This window comes from Pestalotiopsis fici (genome assembly GCF_000516985.1).
Source record: "Pestalotiopsis fici W106-1 unplaced genomic scaffold PFICI_Scf_2, whole genome shotgun sequence".
Classification (NCBI taxonomy): domain Eukaryota; kingdom Fungi; phylum Ascomycota; class Sordariomycetes; order Amphisphaeriales; family Sporocadaceae; genus Pestalotiopsis; species Pestalotiopsis fici.
The window spans coordinates 5,796,944-5,816,357 of NW_006917092.1; the positions used below are offsets into that span (position 1 = coordinate 5,796,944).

At 49.8% G+C, this 19,414-nt stretch overlaps 9 protein-coding genes across 9 annotated transcripts; 3 read left to right on the forward strand and 6 right to left on the reverse strand.

The window, feature by feature from the left end:
- Positions 1-171: 171 nt before the first annotated feature.
- On the reverse strand, positions 172-2,078 carry PFICI_03922 (uncharacterized protein; the record flags this gene model as incomplete). Its single annotated transcript, XM_007832503.1, has 6 exons — positions 172-406; positions 518-687; positions 764-890; positions 945-1,596; positions 1,662-1,923; positions 1,986-2,078. The coding sequence occupies 6 exons, from the start codon at positions 2,076-2,078 to the stop codon at positions 172-174; spliced, it is 1,539 nt and encodes a 512-aa protein (XP_007830694.1).
- Positions 2,079-4,063: 1,985 nt separating this feature from the next.
- On the reverse strand, positions 4,064-4,423 carry PFICI_03923 (uncharacterized protein; the record flags this gene model as incomplete). The annotated part of the gene is made up of 1 exon (XM_007832504.1): positions 4,064-4,423. The coding sequence occupies one exon, from the start codon at positions 4,421-4,423 to the stop codon at positions 4,064-4,066; it is 360 nt and encodes a 119-aa protein (XP_007830695.1).
- Positions 4,424-5,255: 832 nt separating this feature from the next.
- Positions 5,256-7,104, reverse strand: PFICI_03924 (uncharacterized protein; the record flags this gene model as incomplete). The annotated part of the gene is made up of 3 exons (XM_007832505.1): positions 5,256-6,194; positions 6,247-6,549; positions 6,607-7,104. The coding sequence occupies 3 exons, from the start codon at positions 7,102-7,104 to the stop codon at positions 5,256-5,258; spliced, it is 1,740 nt and encodes a 579-aa protein (XP_007830696.1).
- Positions 7,105-7,801: 697 nt separating this feature from the next.
- Positions 7,802-9,841, forward strand: PFICI_03925 (uncharacterized protein; the record flags this gene model as incomplete). The annotated part of the gene is made up of 1 exon (XM_007832506.1): positions 7,802-9,841. One exon carries the CDS (start codon positions 7,802-7,804, stop codon positions 9,839-9,841), a length of 2,040 nt encoding a protein of 679 aa, XP_007830697.1.
- A 10-nt stretch (positions 9,842-9,851) lies between these two features.
- PFICI_03926 (uncharacterized protein) lies at positions 9,852-10,737 on the reverse strand (the record flags this gene model as incomplete). Its single annotated transcript, XM_007832507.1, has 2 exons — positions 9,852-10,394; positions 10,456-10,737. 2 exons carry the CDS (start codon positions 10,735-10,737, stop codon positions 9,852-9,854), a joined length of 825 nt encoding a protein of 274 aa, XP_007830698.1.
- A 409-nt stretch (positions 10,738-11,146) lies between these two features.
- PFICI_03927 (uncharacterized protein) lies at positions 11,147-12,555 on the forward strand (the record flags this gene model as incomplete). The annotated part of the gene is made up of 4 exons (XM_007832508.1): positions 11,147-11,439; positions 11,496-12,266; positions 12,324-12,423; positions 12,478-12,555. 4 exons carry the CDS (start codon positions 11,147-11,149, stop codon positions 12,553-12,555), a joined length of 1,242 nt encoding a protein of 413 aa, XP_007830699.1.
- A 704-nt stretch (positions 12,556-13,259) lies between these two features.
- On the reverse strand, positions 13,260-13,685 carry PFICI_03928 (uncharacterized protein; the record flags this gene model as incomplete). Its single annotated transcript, XM_007832509.1, has 1 exon — positions 13,260-13,685. One exon carries the CDS (start codon positions 13,683-13,685, stop codon positions 13,260-13,262), a length of 426 nt encoding a protein of 141 aa, XP_007830700.1.
- Positions 13,686-14,962: 1,277 nt separating this feature from the next.
- Positions 14,963-15,961, forward strand: PFICI_03929 (uncharacterized protein; the record flags this gene model as incomplete). The annotated part of the gene is made up of 1 exon (XM_007832510.1): positions 14,963-15,961. One exon carries the CDS (start codon positions 14,963-14,965, stop codon positions 15,959-15,961), a length of 999 nt encoding a protein of 332 aa, XP_007830701.1.
- A 1,016-nt stretch (positions 15,962-16,977) lies between these two features.
- Positions 16,978-18,947, reverse strand: PFICI_03930 (uncharacterized protein; the record flags this gene model as incomplete). Its single annotated transcript, XM_007832511.1, has 6 exons — positions 16,978-17,702; positions 17,752-18,284; positions 18,338-18,362; positions 18,414-18,524; positions 18,578-18,720; positions 18,784-18,947. The coding sequence occupies 6 exons, from the start codon at positions 18,945-18,947 to the stop codon at positions 16,978-16,980; spliced, it is 1,701 nt and encodes a 566-aa protein (XP_007830702.1).
- Positions 18,948-19,414: the final 467 nt, after the last annotated feature.

Below are 19,414 nucleotides of genomic sequence, written 5' to 3' on the forward strand. Positions count from 1 at the left end.
CCCTCTTCGTGCTGCCGGGTCCGAAGGAGGAATAAAAGTATCACCAAATTAGATGCGCTGCCCTGTACACATTGCCCTCTAATCAGATATGTAAATTTAATAATTGTCTACATTTCACATGGCTGACATGGCTGAAATCATTGTTTGCTTGACTCTGCGCAAGACTACCTATCATAACTCATCTCTAGCGGGCGTGTCGTCGTTGTCATTTACGTGAGAAATCTTGAATCCACCGGGCAGAAGCTGTTGGAAAACGCCGTCGGGATCGTACTTTGCTGCCACCTTGTTCATCTTGGCGACGTTGTCTGATCCGTAGCTACCAAGGGGGTTTTGGTTGCCGTGTGCATAGTTGAGGAATCGGTATTCAATATCACCGTCCAGGGACTTTGCATAGGCCTCGACCGCACTTTTATTGGTTAGTGACTGAGCCGTTGGAGCCAATGGGGTGGCCCCGATTTCACGTGGGATGAAGGGCAAAAGTTGAGCTGTTTGGTTCACCAAGGAAAGGTTTGCTTACTTGACCCAGTCCTGCACCTTCTGTTCAACAAGCGTAGCCAATGTAGGATCTGTCGTTCCAAGTGTCGCGAGAAGAAGAATAGCATTCTCTTCGATTCTCTCAAGGCCGAGTACGTTGCCGCCCTTGGCTACCGCATGTTTGCCTAGCGAGGCGGGCAGAGGTTGAAGCATCTATCGAGGTAGTGCAATCATTAGTACATGGTCGGTATCAACATGCTGGGCTCGCGCAAGCAATTTAAAAACTTACACACATGGAGGTGAAACCATCGTCACCTGCAATGGCTTTCATCTCTTCCATCAAGATGGCGTGGAGCTCCACAGTCTTTTGCATTATACGCACGTCGTTCTTGAAAGTCAATGTGAACCATGCTTTTCTGCAACCAATGAGTCAATGTCTGCATTCTCATGACTTTCAGTCGTATACTCACTCCAGGCCATCCTGATCCACAAGTTCTTCAGTGATGCTAGTCCAGTTTGTGATACGAGTAGTCGAAGTGATTTGAGGTTGGACTGCCAAGTAGTCCTTAAAGGTTGGCGCCTCGGCGACACCTTCATTATTTTCGTACGCGGCCACTAGAAAGGTATCCTTAAAGTCGGGCAAGTAGTACCAGATCAGGATAGAAGAGCTTGCCGGGTCGTCGTCGATTCCGCGCGTGAATGAGGACATGATGTCAATCATTTGCGGACCCACGACTGTCGGGTACATGACGGCGCCTCCCCAGATGGGCGTAGCCGGGAAGGTCTCGAGATCAAAGCGAGTGACGATTCCAAAATTTGACGAGCCGCCCTTGAGCGCCGTGAAGAGATCGGAATGGTGATCCTTGTCGGCATAGACGATATCGCCATTGGCCAGCACGACTTCGTACCTGTGGACGCTGTCGCACACCAGTCCCTTCTTTGCTGAGTAGTACGAGATGCCGCCTCCCAAGATGAAACCGCCGACACCGACAGATGCAGCGCGGCCTCCTGCTACCGTGACGCCTTGTCCCTCCAGCGTGCGATAAACTTGACCCCATCTAGAACCTGGCTGAATTGACGCAGTACTGTTCTCTGCGTGATATGTTGTCGTGTTCATATTGCCTATGCATGGAAGGTTAGCCGAGACTTTTTTTTTCGAGACAAATCGGATTACTCGGCAGCATTACTGAGATCAATAGTGACGCCATCATCTATGTTGTTGGCACCAGCATTGGGCGTGTGCCCTCCGCTGCGGACTGCAAAGAAGCATTTATTGGCGGATAAAACTTGTATGATTTTGGATACATCAGTGGTGCTTTCTGGCTGAACAAGACATTGAGGATGCAGAAAGTTGCTCCTCGAGTAGTATGTAGTTGTGCGGTTCTCGTAGGTTGATGTTCCTGGGAGGTGAAGTTTTGAGTCCAAACCAGCCTCACTGAGTACATCGCACTAAACAATACTGTCAGTTTTTCAATGCGGACAGAGGCGCGAGATGCGAGGTATCGACGTACACATTGCGAAGTTGTTGCCTCTGTGCCGTTCACCGCTGATGCAAACAGGGATATAGCAGCAAGCGCTGCGATCCTACTCGAGGTGACAACCATTGCGGTGGATTGGGAGTGCGATCAACGACAGTGCAAGAACTACGTAGCATAAACTGGATAAAATGGATGAGTAAAGTTGCTCCGTCTTGAATCACTAGCGAAACTATTCAGAGTCGCATCTAGCGCTAAATGAAAAACCCTCAGCGTTTTTGCAATGACAAAGGGGAAAGCCAATGCCAAGCAGCCGCGATTCCTAGCAACTTAAAGCCCGACAAGCTGTACTATGTAGCTTTCAACGTTGCCGTTATGCTGGAGAAATCACAACGCAAAAGCGGAAACCGGAGCATCATTCCTGAAAGTTGCCTCGGTATCGCACGATGAGAGAGAACACGCCCCTGGTTATCGTTGCGCTGTAGGCCGCCCAGAAGAACGAGCCAGGCCAGGTCCGCGGCCTGTTCCCGGCAACGGTGGAGCGACTGGTTGGGGAAATGATGATCCACATCCATGCCATGTCCTAGATGTTCCGTGTACTGCGTGTTCTTCGGTCCTGCATGCATCACAAATTTCTATGTTTTTTTGCTAAGAATTTCCCGAAAATCTAGACTTTGGTGGCAGAAGAACATTTTCTTTTCGCTGCGTCTTTATGATACCTTCTATAGACATCCACCTTTGCTAACCAGGTGCAAGGATGACCAATAGGAAATCGAGGACCAATTATAGTTCCAAAACGGTCTTGCTTAGTCAAGATACCACATAGCACCAAGCGGGCCGAGCGAACGGGCCGAGAAAAGGCTGATGAGTGGAATATTCGAACCGCTGAAAGACTCCAAAGTCCATCTCAGTGCGTTGCATCGCGTCCTTAACAAGGATGCGGGGGGCTTAATGAGTAGCACACACGGCCCACCCACTCCCGGAATAGCGCGAGATTCTTCGCTTTCCGGCTCGTTGCCACCTCTCATCGTCATGTGGTTGTTGTGACCCTGCCCCATGATGTGTAACGGAACTCGAAGATCCATAAGGGTTAGAATGATCAAAATTGATCCGGCGTGTGCAAGATATGAGTTGTGTTCAACTATACGCAAATGTTGGGTATCTCTTTCTTCTTTTTCCAATTGATTTCACAAATCTGATACTTCGCGTAAAACTCAGCGGACTTGGGAATCAGACCTGAAGTCTACAAGGGCAACGAACGCGAGCTGCGGCTTGATCGGCCCGACGGCGGTGGCATCGAGGGTCGGGTAGGAGCGTATAAGACCAGCTGGGATACTGGCTCCGAGGCAGATGCTGAAAACTAAAGGAATATTATCCAGATGCGAACAACCACTATACCGCGCAGTGATGAAGAGAAAATCGTCTAGCCAGGCATTATTCCTTCAAAGTGGTACATACAACGCGCTAGAGAAATGCGGGCATAATAGCTGGATGAAAGTGGCTACATTCACAGTGATGACAATAGCTAATTTCTTCAAAAGCTACGATGCTTTTGCTGCGAGTGTTTGGCCAGATAGAGGGTAATACCCTTTCAAAGGCATCTAGAAACCATCCGTGCTACATTATTGATGACCATGGATGAACTCAGGCACTTGCGCCCCCACCGAATCTAATATTGCAGTACGTTTCTGCGCAGAGAGCCTCGGATGACAGATGTGATTTCATATTTACACTTGGGCTTGGCCATTTTTTGGTGGCCAACGCAATTGGCTAGCTGATCTCACTTGCAGCACGCAACATCGGGAGCTCTGCTTGGACAGAACAAGATAGAATAGATAGAATTAGATAATCAATTGGAAAGTGATACTCGTACATATACTTCAACACAAACCCATAGTGCTCGATCTGGTCTCACATTTCCATCACTCATCCCCACTCCCTTACACGAATTTTCTTAAACGTTGGTCAGAACCTCGAAGGCAAAGGCGCATTGCTACAATACATGCATGCTTTTCTTGAGTCCCATAGCTACTTAGGTTTCCTGTCGCGCAAATGATCAGTCATCAGCAGTGATATTGCATCACCATTGAAGCTCACCTTTCTGCCGAGGCATCCTAAGCCGAGCAACCCGCATCATTCTGCTTGGCCAAGTCACACCCGACCGCACAATTGTTGTCGCTGGTTATGTAGTCAAAGGTCCAAGTACTGCCGTTATCGCCGAGGGTCAGGTCGCCGCCGCACGGCGACTTGGCAATGTCGCCGCTCAGGTTCTTGCAGTAGCCGCTGCCCACGACCACGTTGGTGCTGCAGCCGCAGGCGTCGAGCACCACGTAGCAGTTGTCATTGTCGATGGAGTACTTGACGGTGATGAAGTTGCTCCGCTTGGCCAAGGTGTCTAGGTTGTCGAGCTGACTGGTTGCGACAGCGGCGGCTGAAGCCAGGGGCAGTAGGGCGGCGAATCGTAGGAGCTGCATAGTTGTTTCTTGGTGAGATGGAGGTGAGTAGAGTTGGCTTGATGGAATGAATGTTTCTATCTCTGTCTGCTAATTCTGATCGAATCGTTGATGCTTTATATATGTCAGACAATCGGAAATATCCTAGAAGCCATATTCACGCAGCTACGATCTTGTACCCGTTACGAGTGTCATCAACGTGGTGACTGGTAAAAAAAAAAAGTGCAATCTCGCATTCTGGCTTCGCATTCAATGCTCGCACACTGATCTCGCATTTTGTTGATGGCAGCTTTTGAGTAAAATCCACTTCAACCGACGATCTCGTCAGTGGAGTGGTTTTCGATAGTTGACCCTCATTTGTGATCGCTTGTGGCATCAAAGTGCACGTGGGGGCCGTATTTTTAGGCTTCACTAGCTACCGTTGCGGTTAATTGCAATGATCTGGAGCTGGAACGAGTCTTATTCTGTCACAAAAGCCGCGATGAGTGGGCCAAATCTTTATCATGATTGTCGATCTTCTTCTTGACCGCCCTAGCTAAGTCCATTATTGGGTACTAGGTGAACTTGATGTTTTTTTCTTTATACACGATCCGCTTCGTCTCATGTACTCTGGAGTTTGGATCATGCTAAAATCTAATTCGGCAATCTGATTGAAGAGCTATAATGCTCGGCTTCTTTGCGATCAATTGTATTGTTGTTGGTATTGTCAAAAATAGTCCAATTTGATTAAAGCCTGTGCTATAAACAGCTGCAGGCTATACAAAGTCCGACGCAGAGACCCCAGCTAGCCGGGAATGCACCAAAAGACCCCTATTGCACCATGCTAGGGAAAGGCCGGGACTGGTGATGCGCCCTAAGCCACAGCAGAACCAATGACTTCTTGTGCTTCAGAATATCTCGGGCCATGTCCATCTTTCTGTGGCATTTCATCCTTGGCTTCTCTTGTCGAATTCTGGCTTTCCGTATCCGCCACGATCCCCTCAATCGTATATGGATACCCGGGAACCACTTTGTCAATCAGCGTCGGCTGGTGGGGGAAAATAACATTGAGCACGTAGTAGAGGACAATTGACACTACAAATCCGTAGAGCCAATTGAAGCTAAACAGGTTTTGCAACCCCGTGCTAATGTGTACGCTGTTTGGCGTCACCTTATGTGCCAGCGCTGGCAGCAGCGGGACAATGACAAGCAACGTGGTGACTAGGGCTCTCCAGTTGCCACCCCAGCCGAACCGATAGATGCCGTAGGGGTCGTACAGCGCGGGAACGTCGTACTTGCGACGCTTGATTAGCCAATAATCGGTCACCAGGATTCCGGCAATGGGAGCCATAAAGATTGCGTATGCCGACATGAAGCTCAAAAAGGACGACGCCGACGCCATGATGATCCACGGGCAAAGGGCCCAACCGCCGATAAAGGAGGCAAAAATGGTACCGCGACGGACGTTGAACCACTTGGGCACCAGCGTCGTGATGTCGTTGGCAAAGGAGACGGCATTGGCGCTGATGTTGACGCTGATCTGGGCCAGAAGCCAGATCAGTCCGCAGAAGAAGGCAGCGGCGCGACCGCCTGGCGTTCCTTGCCACTCGTTCACAATGTCCAGAGGGTTCCACAGGGCCGTGCCGTAAATTTGTTGAGATGCACTGGCTGCCACAATTCCTAGGACGCCAACTATGGTCTTGAAGAACGGGATAATGGGCAACTGCCACCACGGATCTCTGTTGCTCCGACTGAATCTGGAGAAATCGGGAATGTTGACTGCGAGGGTACTATAGCCTCCGATCACAGATGTCTGGTATGCTGGTTAACTTAGTGATGGAATGAAGCTATCATCGAAGACATACCAAACTCGATAGCCACAACCAAGCCCTTGTAGAGCCATGGACTGTAGCTGGTGCAGTGAAGAACTCATTCGAGCTACTTCCGGCTTTTACAGACAAGTAAATCACCATGGCAAGGGCCATGGGAAGTGCGAGACATGCCTTGACGTTGAAGAGATATTGAAGCCGGTGGGTTGGAATGAGCAGCAGAGGGAATTGAATAAGCCAGTAAATAAAATACGACACCATTCCTTGCGTCGTCACGCCAACAAACTCGGGCAGATGGTTTGGTACGCTTTGGTAGCTCGGCCATATCGCAGTGATCATCTAGCAAGATTGTCAGCACTCGCACCATTTACAATCTCTCAAAGCAACCATACGTACAGCAGTTACACAGTCTCCACCACCTGCGCTCTGAACACCGAACCAGAAGAGGGCAAGTATACCACGGCTTATGACGCAAAAATAGCTCAGCCAATATCCGTAGCTAGCACGGGCTGCGATGGGAAAGGGAATGTGTAGATCCGCGCCGATGCATCCATTCAACACAGTTGGTATCGCATTGCAGATACCGGCGACCAAGGTGATGAGCACGGCGTCGGTGGCGGAGAGTCCAGTCGTGACAATCGAGCTTGCGGCCTCCCAACCAGAGATGGTGACGAGGTCGGACAGCCAGTAGGTGACAAACGTCCACTGTGTCCATGTGAGCTTCTCTGGAGGCACCGGGTCCTGGTCGGCATTGGTCCAGACGTCCGGAGGTGCGATACTGCTGTGCTGCTTCGGGAGTTTCCAGCTGCTCGGCTCCGTGAGACGCAGGTGCAGCTTTTCGCGGCCCGCATGTAAATGGGCCTTGCCGCCTTGCAATGCGTCTTTCATGCCCATCTTGAGGTATGAGAACTATCAGTGGCGATCGAGACTCTGCAATCGACTAGAGGAAAGGTCGTGGGTGCACCCGACCTTTTGGGAGTACAGCTTCCCTGTGGAGAACAACTGCCGGCATATTGGAAGTATATGACCATTTCGCGTCGCAAGATACTGCCACATAGCAACCTGCATCTTGGTATCTTCATGCCTCGAAGCTATCGGAGCATGTCAGCATGGCTACGATTGGGTATCTCGAGTTATCAAGCTGGACCCGACGGGGGGTCTAGAGATAGCAGGGGTGACACGACAATGCAAATCGCTGTATGGTGGTTGGTGGGGGAGGTGGAAGCTGGAGATAAGGTGCTATGAGTGCTAGCCCCAGGTGGTGCAACTCTTGTGATAAGGCCTGGCATCTGGGCCTGGTACCTACCGTGCGAACACTGGCCGAGCCATCACCAATGATTTGCCAGGCTAGAACTTTGGGTTCAACATTGAAATTTGGTCTTTCATGCCTCGGATCTGTACAAAATGAACGCTGCTCGCAATCGTTTGGCCTGCGCGGCGTGTACAAGGCGCAAAGTCAAGTGTTCCAAATCAATCCCTTGCACTAATTGCTTAAGGAGGCAAGTCTCAGTATACAAATTGCACGGGAGCGGGGCGCGGATCATATCCGTGCCTCGGACGACCTCGGGAAGCAGCGCGAGCTAACATTGGGATGATCACAACGTATAGAGGAGAGCAGAATGCCTGCAGAATCGCCGGAGAGGCAAGCAACATTACACCAAACGCAGCTGATCTATCCATCAACCTTGATATACTCTCGCCGGTTTCGGCCCGGGAGCAGCATGACTCGATTGCAATTCTACGGCACCGCGTGGCCGAGCTCGAAGCCGAACTGCATCACCAAGTCGACCGAGCCCCGGCCTCGATGCCGGATCCGACGTCTCCGAGCGACAGTCATGCATACGTAGCCCCGGATCCGACATCGCCAAGTCGCAATCAAGACTCGGACAGCACTCATGATACGGTTGTGGAAGATGCGGCGTCTATTCTAGAGTTCCTTGCGTGGGGCCGCCGGAAGAATCCAGACTTGAATGCGACTGTCACATCACCCGAGGCCGTGGTCAATGCCCCTCATGTCGGTGATGTTCGCGACACGCACGTTCAGGAAGATTCACCAAATGATGAGGGTATAGGATTTGATGATCTCAATCACACCGCCGTGCTGCAGCTCTTGCTACCGGACAAGCGCAGGGTGTGGGATCTAGTATTATGGCATGAGCAGTGTCTTCTCTGGTACCACTGCTCATATTATGCACCATCGCTCAAGAAACAGCTAGAGAACTTTTATGACAGGTGCCATGGTTCCATAGAACATCCAGAAGTCAATCTGCAATGGGTTGCATTCCTCTTTGCAGTCCTCACGGGAAGCATCACCTGTATGCCCGCCCGCACAGCCGAGCAGTGGGGATTCACCGACGAGGAGCGAGAATCTCTGTCGAAACGCTGGTTTCAAGCCGTTATCACCTGTCTCAACAAGGCAGACTATGCTGCCAACCACTCTATTCTGTCAGTCCAGGCCATCACGACTCTGACAGTATCTGCGCATATGCTCGGCTTTTCCAATCTGCAATCCATCCACCTCGCCGCGGCAGTTCGCATAGCTCAGAGCCTCGGGCTTCATCGCCTAACATCAGAGACACCTGGTAACGAGACAGAAAAGGAGGCGGGTCGTCGGGTTTGGGCTCAGCTGTGTAGCCAGGACTGGTTCAGTCTCCCTTTTTCAGAAACGTATCTGATCAATCCTCTATACTCGCGGTCAGAGCTGCCAAGGAACTGCCACGATAATGAGTCTTTTGCACTTCCGGACTCTATACCCACCGTCACTGGCTACTCACGGTTTCTTTACACGATCGCAGGCATCATGCCTCGGCTCCAGGACGGGCTCATGTCTTGCAATACGCCTTTCACCCGGTATGAACAAGTCATGAAGTGGGACAAGCAATTGAGGTCGCTGGCGACGAATGCGCGACCCGCTTACTTGTCGAGTTGCCCACTGGACCCGACTTGGCCCGCGTATATACCGTGGGCACGGCGGTCACTTGCCATTTCATCTTCGCATAAAATCATTATGATCCATCGCTCTTTCTTGTCCGAGAGCTTTACCAACCAAGCCTTTGCATTTACTCGAAGAACCTGTCTTGCCGCTTCCAAGACTATAATCAAGGAGTACAAAAACGCGGTGGAAGAGGACGGTCCCGTGCTTTGGATACACCAAGCATTTTCAGTTGCTGCTTCCATCATCCTGATACTTGATGTTCTGCACCGAGGGGAGCCGGTTGCCGAAACTGAGCAACACCTACAATTAGTAGAAGATGTCTTGCTTATTCTCAAAAGGTGCCGCAACAGTATGATTGCTGTTAGAGGGGTCAAGCTCATTTCGGCACTGCTCACTGAGGTGGCTTCAATGTCGGCCCGGAACGACACAAGCAGGAAGCGACGTGCAGATGATGACGCAGTGGAGCCAATCGTCCGGTCTCACAAGCGGAGGCGCACCTTTAATGTCGCCGAGTTTGTCAAGACTTTTTGCTCAGACAATGCTGCGCGGGCACCTTCAAATACTCAACTGACGGCGGCGACGAATCCGCCGTCGCAGCCGCATACATCCGACTACTTTTACGAAAATGCGGCATTTGATGGAACGAGCTTTGAGAATCTCTTGTATTTAGCGAACCAAGACTTTTGCTCATTTTAATGCATCAAAGTTATATTTCTCGCAACAACCGCCCCACTGCTCCCGCGACACCGTCTACGTCTTCCAGAATGGGCTGATGTCCACTCATGACTGCTTCTACCCAACATGTTTTGGAACCGATTAGCTTTGCCAATCCTGTAGACCGCTCAATCGGGCTGATCACGTCGACGTCTCCAGCAACCAAGACCGTCGGGCAAGTAATATTTGCATATTCGGGATCCTTGTGCGACTCGTCGACCATCATTTCACAGGTCAAGGCGTACGCCTCGACATGAGACGCGCCGACGGCCTTGGCGACTTCGGCGCGCAGGGCCGCGTCGACGGTTCGCTTGTCCGCGGGGGCAAAGTTGGACTGCGACGCCAGCTCGGCGGCCCATTGGATGCCGTTTTGTCGCGTGCTGGCGGCCATGTTCGACATGCGCTCCCGTACAGCGGGAATGTGCGAGGCGGAGCGCGCGGCGCCGAGGAGAATGAGGCCGGCGACGGTCGAGGGGTTTTGAGCGGCAAAGTGCAAGGCGATGGCGGTGCCGAGGGAGTGTCCCATCAAAATGACCTATGCATTATATATAAGTGTCAAAGTCCAAATATAGTTTTATTCAGCCACTAATTCTCACCTGATCTCCGTCGGCCTTGCGTAAAGATTTAATGACATGGTCCAAATCACCAACGTATCTTGCAACCGTGGGACGTTCGGTTGGCGGTGGACTTTGACCAAAGCCAGGGAAGTCGATGAGAATGATTCTGTAAGAGTCTGGTAGTCGCGGCACAAGTGATGTAAAGGTATCCGTGGATCCTCCCAGTCCGTGGAGGCAGATGATCAATGGTCCCGACTCGCTTCCGGCTTCGAGATAATGGTATTTCGTCCCTTCTGGGGTTGAAACAAAATTTGATTTCATGGTGAGTTTTTGGTTACCTAGAACAATATTCTTGACAGAATACCTCGACTATCGTCAAAATCTCTTTTGCTACTTCAAGGCAAGTTTGTCTGCTGCGCGTTGCTTGGGTTCGAAAAATAGCCGTCGGCCGAGGGTATAGTGTGCTATAACGGGCAGTGGCCCACCTCGGCCGAGGACAGTGAGAACGCCCACTAACGATGCACTGGCTCACTGGATGCAGGGCCACCCGCCGCTGTGTAAGCGTCAGCCATCAAACAGTGATTTTTTGTAGCGCAATCAAACAGGATCGCGTAAATTTTGTTGATACAAATTTGATATATGAAGCTTTCTTTATCATCTCTGTAGGCGCACGGGACTTTTACACACCATTGTCTCATTTTCAAGTCCTGCATCATCCAGCAGCACAATCATGGTCATTGCCTCTGTTGTGACGGAGGAGGTGGAGGACCTCCGACTGGTTCTGGAGAAGCCTTCACTTAGCCTCCCGCATGCCACCTCGTCAAACGGAAAGACGGTTCCAATCCAGCATGGCAAAGACAGTAATGTTGATTTTGGTGCCGAGGTGTATGGCATTGATTTGAACAATTTCACCGACGCCGATTTTGACTTTATTCACGATGCACTGCACCGTCACAAACTGCTAGTGTTTAAGCAGCAACCTGAGATGCTGAGCCCGCAACAACAGTACAAGTTAACGTCAAGGTGATTGACAGCCATGCATTGATTCATTCTTGGTACATGCTGACGCGAACGAACAGTTTCGACCCGGACGAGACGACTGGAGGCTTTGCGCATGGTGTCGATCCATTTCTGACATCGCACAAGGGAGTCAACATTTACGGCATACCCAAGCGGCCTGCAATCCCAGTGCAACCCCAAGTCCATATTCTAGGCCGCGGTGCGCTGCCTGAAAACCACTACTCGTTTCCACCAGACTTTGAGGTGCAGGGCATTGACCACGAGGAATTCCATCTACCCCCTCACATCTCCGCCGAGGAGCGAGAAAAGGGAGCGAGTCGTTTTTACCAGTGGCATTTTGACGGCTCCCTGTACAACATCCCACCGCCCCGCGTCGGCTGCTTACTGGCCGTTCGGACTCCCAAGGGTCCCGACGTGACGGTCCGCTGGGACGATGGGACCGGTACAGAGATGAAGATTGCTCCCGGCGCCACAGCCATGGTGGCCGGCTCGCGCGCCCTGGCCCTGCTCGACGACGAGACTCGCAATCTTGTCATGAACAGTCGCATCGAGTACGCCCCACACGCCTTTGTCTGGATGTCGACGGCGCACTCTACACGACTGGGCCACCTCATCGAGACCGAAGGTCTGGAGAAGCCCCTCGATCAGCTACCAAAGTGGGACAAGGAAAAGGTGGCCATTTACCCCATGGTCTGGACCAATCCCGTGACGGGCGAAAAGTCTCTACAGGTACATGGCCAGGGAGCCTTTAAGCTGCACCTCAAGGACTCGCCTGATGGGGAGGAGAAGATTGTGGATGACTTGCGAGAAGTCCGCGCTTTCATGCATAAGTCAGTCTTGAATGTGTTCCATTACACATGAATAATTTTTTGCTAATCATTGTCCAGACTTATGCGGCCAACGCTGAGCCCAGAGAATATCTATGCTCACCGGCATGAGGAGCAAGACGTCATCTTGTGGTACAACAGAGCTTTGTGGCATAGTATTGTGAGTATCCAACACCATTCCTCCTCTACATGTCATACTAACTCGCACTCCAAGACGGAATTTCCAAAGTCCTATGGGCCCAGAGTGATGCACCAGTGCAATGTCGCTGCCAGCGACCACCCAGTCGGTTAAGGTGCGAGTTAGAGAGGAATGGAGACGATATAATGATGAATGGATTTTCTCCTGTGATGCAAGACATCTCCACAGATCGTTGTTGGCGGCTAAATGTGACTGCTTTGACACGCCTTGTCCTGCTTGGCCTCCGCGCGACTAACTCTTCATTCTGGATACTGGTCGTGCCGCCAAGACAATTTCCGTGACTATTACTCCCACTGCCAGACTGAACAGAGCTGGCGACGATAGTTTGTCTTCCTATGACAGAGCAATAAGGGGAGCAGGCTCGTCGCAATGAAGCAGTTCCGGGAAATGGTAGCACTGCGGTCAATGCAGGGGGCTGAGTGATGATTGGGATTATGGTTCTGCTTTGCAAGCACATTTTCTTGACTATTCATTCACGTAGATAGTACCGACCGCAGATCGCCTACTCGGATGTGGCTCTTAGCACCTGTCTTTGTAGCCTTTGAGGACTGAATCATCAGAATTCTTTCACAAACTATATCATTCACTTGTTCGTTCCCATTTATTGGCCTGTGTGAGACTCGAGTTATTGATTTAGAAATGTAGTTCGTCTTTTACGCGCGACATTCCATGGCCGACGTCACACCTCGACAAAAGTGTCATTCCATAATGAAAGTCCGATATATTTCTGTTTGAAACTCCTCTAAACCTAGTCCTATCACAAATAATCACAGATGTTTGCCACTTTCATGGAGCCTTCAAATAAAGGACCAAGATACCGAAACATTTCCTGCCCCGAGCCCCCCAACAAGATCATTAAATACAGCCTGAGTGCCATCGATATCGCCATAGTTGCATCCATCGCACCTATCGGTGATTTCTGCTTCAGTCTCCTTCCCTTCGTGCTTGATGCGGATCTTTTTATGGCACACTTCAGCGGTGTTGGGGTTGGCGCTGTTGCTGAGCTCGACGAATTGGAATTTATTCAACGCCACAATCTTTTGGTCTCGGTTGTTGACTTCTCCGCACGCTCCAGGATTGACGCCGAGGCCTCCCTCTGTGTCGTACCAGGTCATTCGGGAGTTGAAGACTTGATTTGGGTCGATTGCGCGTGCGTTCTCGGTCGTGGGTCGAGTGAGACCCTGAGAAGCGAGTGCGGCTGCGAGGAAGAGTGTCTTGAACATGATGATAAACAGTGGCTAAAGATTTTTAATTGATATTTGAATGACATGATTCCCACTGGTGTGAAGAGTAAACTCATATTTATATTTTGAACTCTTGTTGAAAATTGCTGGTGTTTGGAAGGATTTAAGGTTGATCTCATCGCGGATCTAGCCATGACAAAGGATGCGACCGTTGAGGTCATGGAGGATTGGCAGAATCCATACCAGCTCATTGATCGGCAGGATTCAGAAGAGGACACTTGCCATTTCAGTAACAATTAAAGTCCGTGTATTCCTTCTTCGTCTGATGTATATCCCATCATCGTTCACACTTTGTTCATAATGCTTCCATCCGCTCTTGGTGTGAAACACCAACTCTACTGCGCATACCCAGCATGACGCCATTCCAAAAGTCTGCAGAAGATAAATCTTTACTCAGTGTGTTGTATATGCCAGCGTTCAAAAAGAATTCTCCTGAGCATACTAGATTCGCCTTATAATCAGCAATTCCGATTCATGCATTCGTCATGGAAGCATATACTAACGATTTCACCAGGATGCTGTGTACGCCCAGGACTGGATAGCGCGAGGAAAGTCTAAAAATCCTTATAATCTTCTGCAAGACCCTGATTACAAACACTGCTCCCTTTTAACCAGCCAACTTCTTATGCTGTTGTGGTTGATAAACCCCTAGCTTACATAATCGGCATGATTTGATTGTATGGATCATCCTGTCTGGTTTAATTAGAGCTGAGCTACGCTGATTCAAGTAAAGCTTACTGCTTTGGACAGCCATGATTGGGCTTGCGGCTTCAGGTCGTTGGGGCGTTGAATGTTAGAACGCCAAGGCAGAAATTGGAAAAACCAACTGAGTCGCAACTTCAGCCGACGGCTTGCTTTTGTTGCATGTACGTAAGTGGCTGTGGCCAGCTTCTCAGGTCGTGGCTATGGCAGCCAAACACTGCCACCCTGCGGGGTAAAGGGCAAGGCACCACCATTCAGATACCCAAAGATCTAGATATATTTTTTCCACTTTTTTTTTTTCCAATCTCACTTCAATGTCACAATAAGTTCACCTCTGAGAATGTTCTTATGCGCATTTATTCTCCGAGTCTCGTGACCTCTTGACTTTCTTGTTCGGACTCTCTCGAAACCTTTGTCGCTATGAACATGCCACACTCCAGGCTACAAACTGGAAACGGCCCGCTCGATTAAAAACTGTTCAAAACACCGTAATCAGCAACGTCTTACATTATACGGTGCAAAAAACATCTGGATAAACCCCCAGCGCTTCCAAAATGGCTTCCATTCCATTCCAATACACACCCCTTGACAAAGGAAAAACGGAAATTCGCCTGCTTGAAATCATCCCACAAGTCGACTCTAGCCTGAAATACTCTTTAACGACATCCAATCTCAAAACAAGTCCGCCGTATATTGCTCTTTCGTATACTTGGGGAAATGATGAGCCTAGCCACACGATCGTAGTTAATGGGCGAGTCTTTAAAGTACGAGACAACTTGAGCTACGTGTTGCCGCACTTGGCGAAACTCCGACGCAATGGGGAACAGTCTGGATTCCGACGAGACGAGCAATACTTTTGGATTGATGCTATCTGTATTGATCAGCAAGATACAAAAGAGCGCAATCATCAGGTGGCCATAATGGCAGACATCTTTAACAGCGCTTCCCTGACAATTGCGTGGTTGGGCCCAGAAGACGAGCACTTTCGAACCCTGACTACGGTCAATTTAGGAGATTTACAGAAATCACGAGATTCTCGAGAGAGCCATGCAAACCTCCAACGTCGGCTTTTGGCAGAATTACAAGAATTACAAAATCATGGAGAAGATGGTCTGAGCCACCCCCTTGACTCCCCCACACCCTACGACGCAGCCTTCGACCAGGATTTCAACGAAGATGAAGAGCAGTTGTGGCATCAGGTCAAATCCTGTATGGAGAAAATCGCTTGCATGGAGTATTTCACCAGAATGTGGATTATACAAGAGATTTTGCTGTCCCGAGAGTTGTGGGTCATGTGCGGCAACAGTATATGTACGTGGCGAGCTCTGGAGGAATGTTGGCTGCATTGCTTCGGTATAGGGGACCCAAGGTATAGAGATCTTGCGTTCAAGGTCTCCAAATTTATGGACCGGGTCTTGGAAGAAGTCAGAAATCCGACAGATCCGCTGCACTCAGTAATGGCATCACGGTTTCTGCGCAACGAGCGGTCATTCCGTCTGGACGTTCTGGTACACCTCTACCACGACAGAAGATGCAAAGACCCTCTCGATTGAATATATGCCTTGCTGGGACTTCTGCCACCCGAAACATTGCAGTCGGGTCCTATACCGGTAGATTATGATATCAGCCCTGAGGATCTGTTCAAGTTAGCACGAAAACATTTCCACCTGCATAAACGTACAGATTTTCACATTCAAACACTCGTGCAAGAGCGGGCTGACTATGCGAGAAGTTTACAGATAGCTTTAGGTATAGATCCTGTTTTTCGCTTTCAGTATGAATCTCAGTTGATACGAGAAGGATTTTTTCAAGACCATACTTAGGTACTGTTAAAGTATGTTTTTCTTCTTCCCTAGGTTCATTCTTAAGAATAATTGTGATAAGTTTTATGGCTTTGAAGACTGTGTTGGAGTATAGGCACTGGCTGTATTGTAATGAGAGAGCTTTTAAGAGATTGTGACAATCACAGATCCCTAGCTGCTTACATCTCGCTGCTGCGCATGCATAATATTGACAAAAAGCAAAAAGATTAAAGTCTAGATCGACCATTAGCTCGAATTTTGACATTAGCTACACTGATTGATACATTATACAGAATACTTTCTCCTGGAATCTATTAATAATGTTGCTAGATTGTCAATAGCACGCGGCCTCGCAATGTTTAAGAAACCTCGGTGCAGATAAGCGAGTTCTCTCTGCTTGTGTTCAGAGCAAAGATTGCTCTTCGAACAGCTCAAACCATGTGACCTACCAAGAGTAGCTGTGCTCTTTGTTTGTGAAGCTTACAGAGAGATATATAGCAGACATTCAGAATATAGGTCTGGAGATCGTCAAGCGAGTATTCGCAGTACTCGATCCGGACCACGATTTGTGAAAGCAAAGACTCGCAACTACATCAGGTCCGATATGATAACAATGTCTTTGTTCGTGATGTTAGACTTACTAATACAGAGTACAATTTCTGATAATCGCCGCTTTTCAATATTTCGCTTGTTGAGAGATGAAGTTGTTTCATTAAACTGGTCATGAACATAAAGACTTCTCAGCACGATACCAAAAGCCAGTCTGTTTACTTGGATCTCTTGTACCCTGGCGTTTCTGTGACTTCGGTACCGACCGCATCCTTCCAGTCGCCATACGAACCCTCAATCTCTTGACCCTCTGGGACAATACCCAACTTTTCCGCTTCCCTGACCGTAAAGGTGCCCCAGTGGTCCACCTCGTCAAATTCGCCGAGATGGTTCAGCGGGAATATCAGATTGATGACATAGAATGACACGAAACTGATGAAAAATCCGATGAAAAATGCCATGTAGTACAGCTCGTACACTCCTCTAGGCGATGAAACGCCACCCGCAGTAGCAATCAATCCTCCCAGTGTAGGAGCCCAGCCCGCGATCCAACAGGGAATGACGCGCAGGTTAACACCGTGCCAGAACCAGTACTGCGACTTTTCGGGGTAAAACAAGCTCGAGAAGCGAATCTTTTGCTTGCGCAGGAGAAAGTAGTCGCACACCATGACACCCATGATGGGTGCCAAGAAGACGGAGAACGAGTTCAACACCGAGACAAACGTCGCGGCGCGGTTGACGAGCTGCCAAGGCTGGATGATCCAGGCGGCGAAGAATGTGATGAGGGAGCCGCGGCGAATGTCGATATACTTCGGAAACAGTCCTGAAAGATCAATACCGCCGGCGACAGAGTTGGAGCAGACGTTTTCGAACATGGAGGCAAATGCAAAGGCGAGTGACGCAAAAAAGACGCCAGCTCGCGCCGCAGAGGATCCTTTTCCATCTGTTTCATATCAGTATGGTGTCGCATTCAGTTCTCCAGGAATACTTACGATCCATCATGACCATGAGGAGGTCCGGCGGATTCCAGTACACATCACCGTAGATCTTTTGCGCAGCAGCCGTAGTGATCAGACCTCCTAGCGACACCAAAACACCGACGAGCCAGTACACGCTCAGAGTGCCGTAGATGTAATCACGCTTCCTCGTGGCGTATCGCGAAAAGTCACTGCTGTTGGTCATACCTGCAGCCTTGCCGCCAATAGCCTGGTTAATTCCCGACAGCATCAGCCATGACACGCTCCACTTGGACGACGAAGAAACCGTCTGGCCCTGGTAGAACATGGGTCCCACGCCCTTGGCCACGGACAGTGACCAGATCATCAAGGCTACCATGGCCAGGCCGCAGGCGACGGATGAGACGAAGAAGGGCTTCTTGAACTTTTCGGGACGGATGAATAAGAACGGCACGGATATGCACCAGAATACCATGAACCCGTTCAGCTCATACGTCGTGGTAGGCGTATTAGCGCTCAGTGTGTTTGGAATGTTGGCAAAGGAGGGCCAAATTGCAGTGATGCACACGCTGTATCTGTTAGTTTCTCTGTCTATCAATTTCAAGTTTTCACTAGCTCGTACCTGGCAAGTTTGCCGCCATTCCAGCCTAGATGGAACTGTTAGATAATTATACACGAGACGGGAGTGCATTTCTTACATTGAATCGCAGTCCAGATGAAATTGAGCAGGATGCGCTGCAACAGGGGGATATAACTACCCCTCATGCCCCAAGTGAAACGGTTCTGCACAGTAAAGCCAATGTGCCAAGCTATACAAGTCAGTCTGGAGCTTGGACTTTTGAGCAGCTCTAGAATGACTTACTCAAACCACACCACGCAACTGCCACGGCAAAAATGGTGCAAATAGCTCTCGAGATGATAACAATGGCCATGGCCTGGCCCACCGAAAGACCCTGCGTCAGGAACGTATTCGGGGTCTGCCATGTCGCAACCGTGAGCGATGATCTTGGAAAATGTCAGTTTACAAAGTCCTCGAGCAGTACTTTCACGGTCGAAAGCATCACCTACACCGACCAACAACCAAAAAAGTTGAACCAGCCCCATGTGCGGCGCGAGGGCGGCAACGGGATCAAGTCGCGGTTACACCAGGCATTGACCTCCTCATGGTGAGCATCATCGGCCTTGAGCGCGACCGTCTCTCTCAGCTTGCCGATTGTCCTTGTCGTTGCCATTTGTGTTTCCAATGGAGTTTGTCTACGCAAGAACGACAAAAGACGAGACTCGAAGGTGGGCTGGTACACCACTCAAATCATGGGATTCGTTTTCCTTAACAAACCATCATGACAATGGTTTGATTCGCCTTATCGGGAACATCCCGGCCGAGTGCTTATCATGACCGCTCCGAAGCCGGGCCACGCGTTGAATGGACCGATAAGTTGCGATCGGAAAATAGGTGCCAAGACCGAATTGAGACTATTGTACTAGTATCATTCCAAGGCTTGATGGAAACTCTATATTTCATGTGTAATGTTATCAAGACGATTTTATGGTCAAACTAATACTCCAAAGACTCAATCTCAATCCAGGTATTATAGTCGGAAGCGCTCCGACAGGCGACCGGGCAAGCTCCGCAGCGTCTCCACTCCGGACCTTTCCTTAATTGACGCGGGCTCGGCTTCGGCGACTTTCGGCGGTTCAG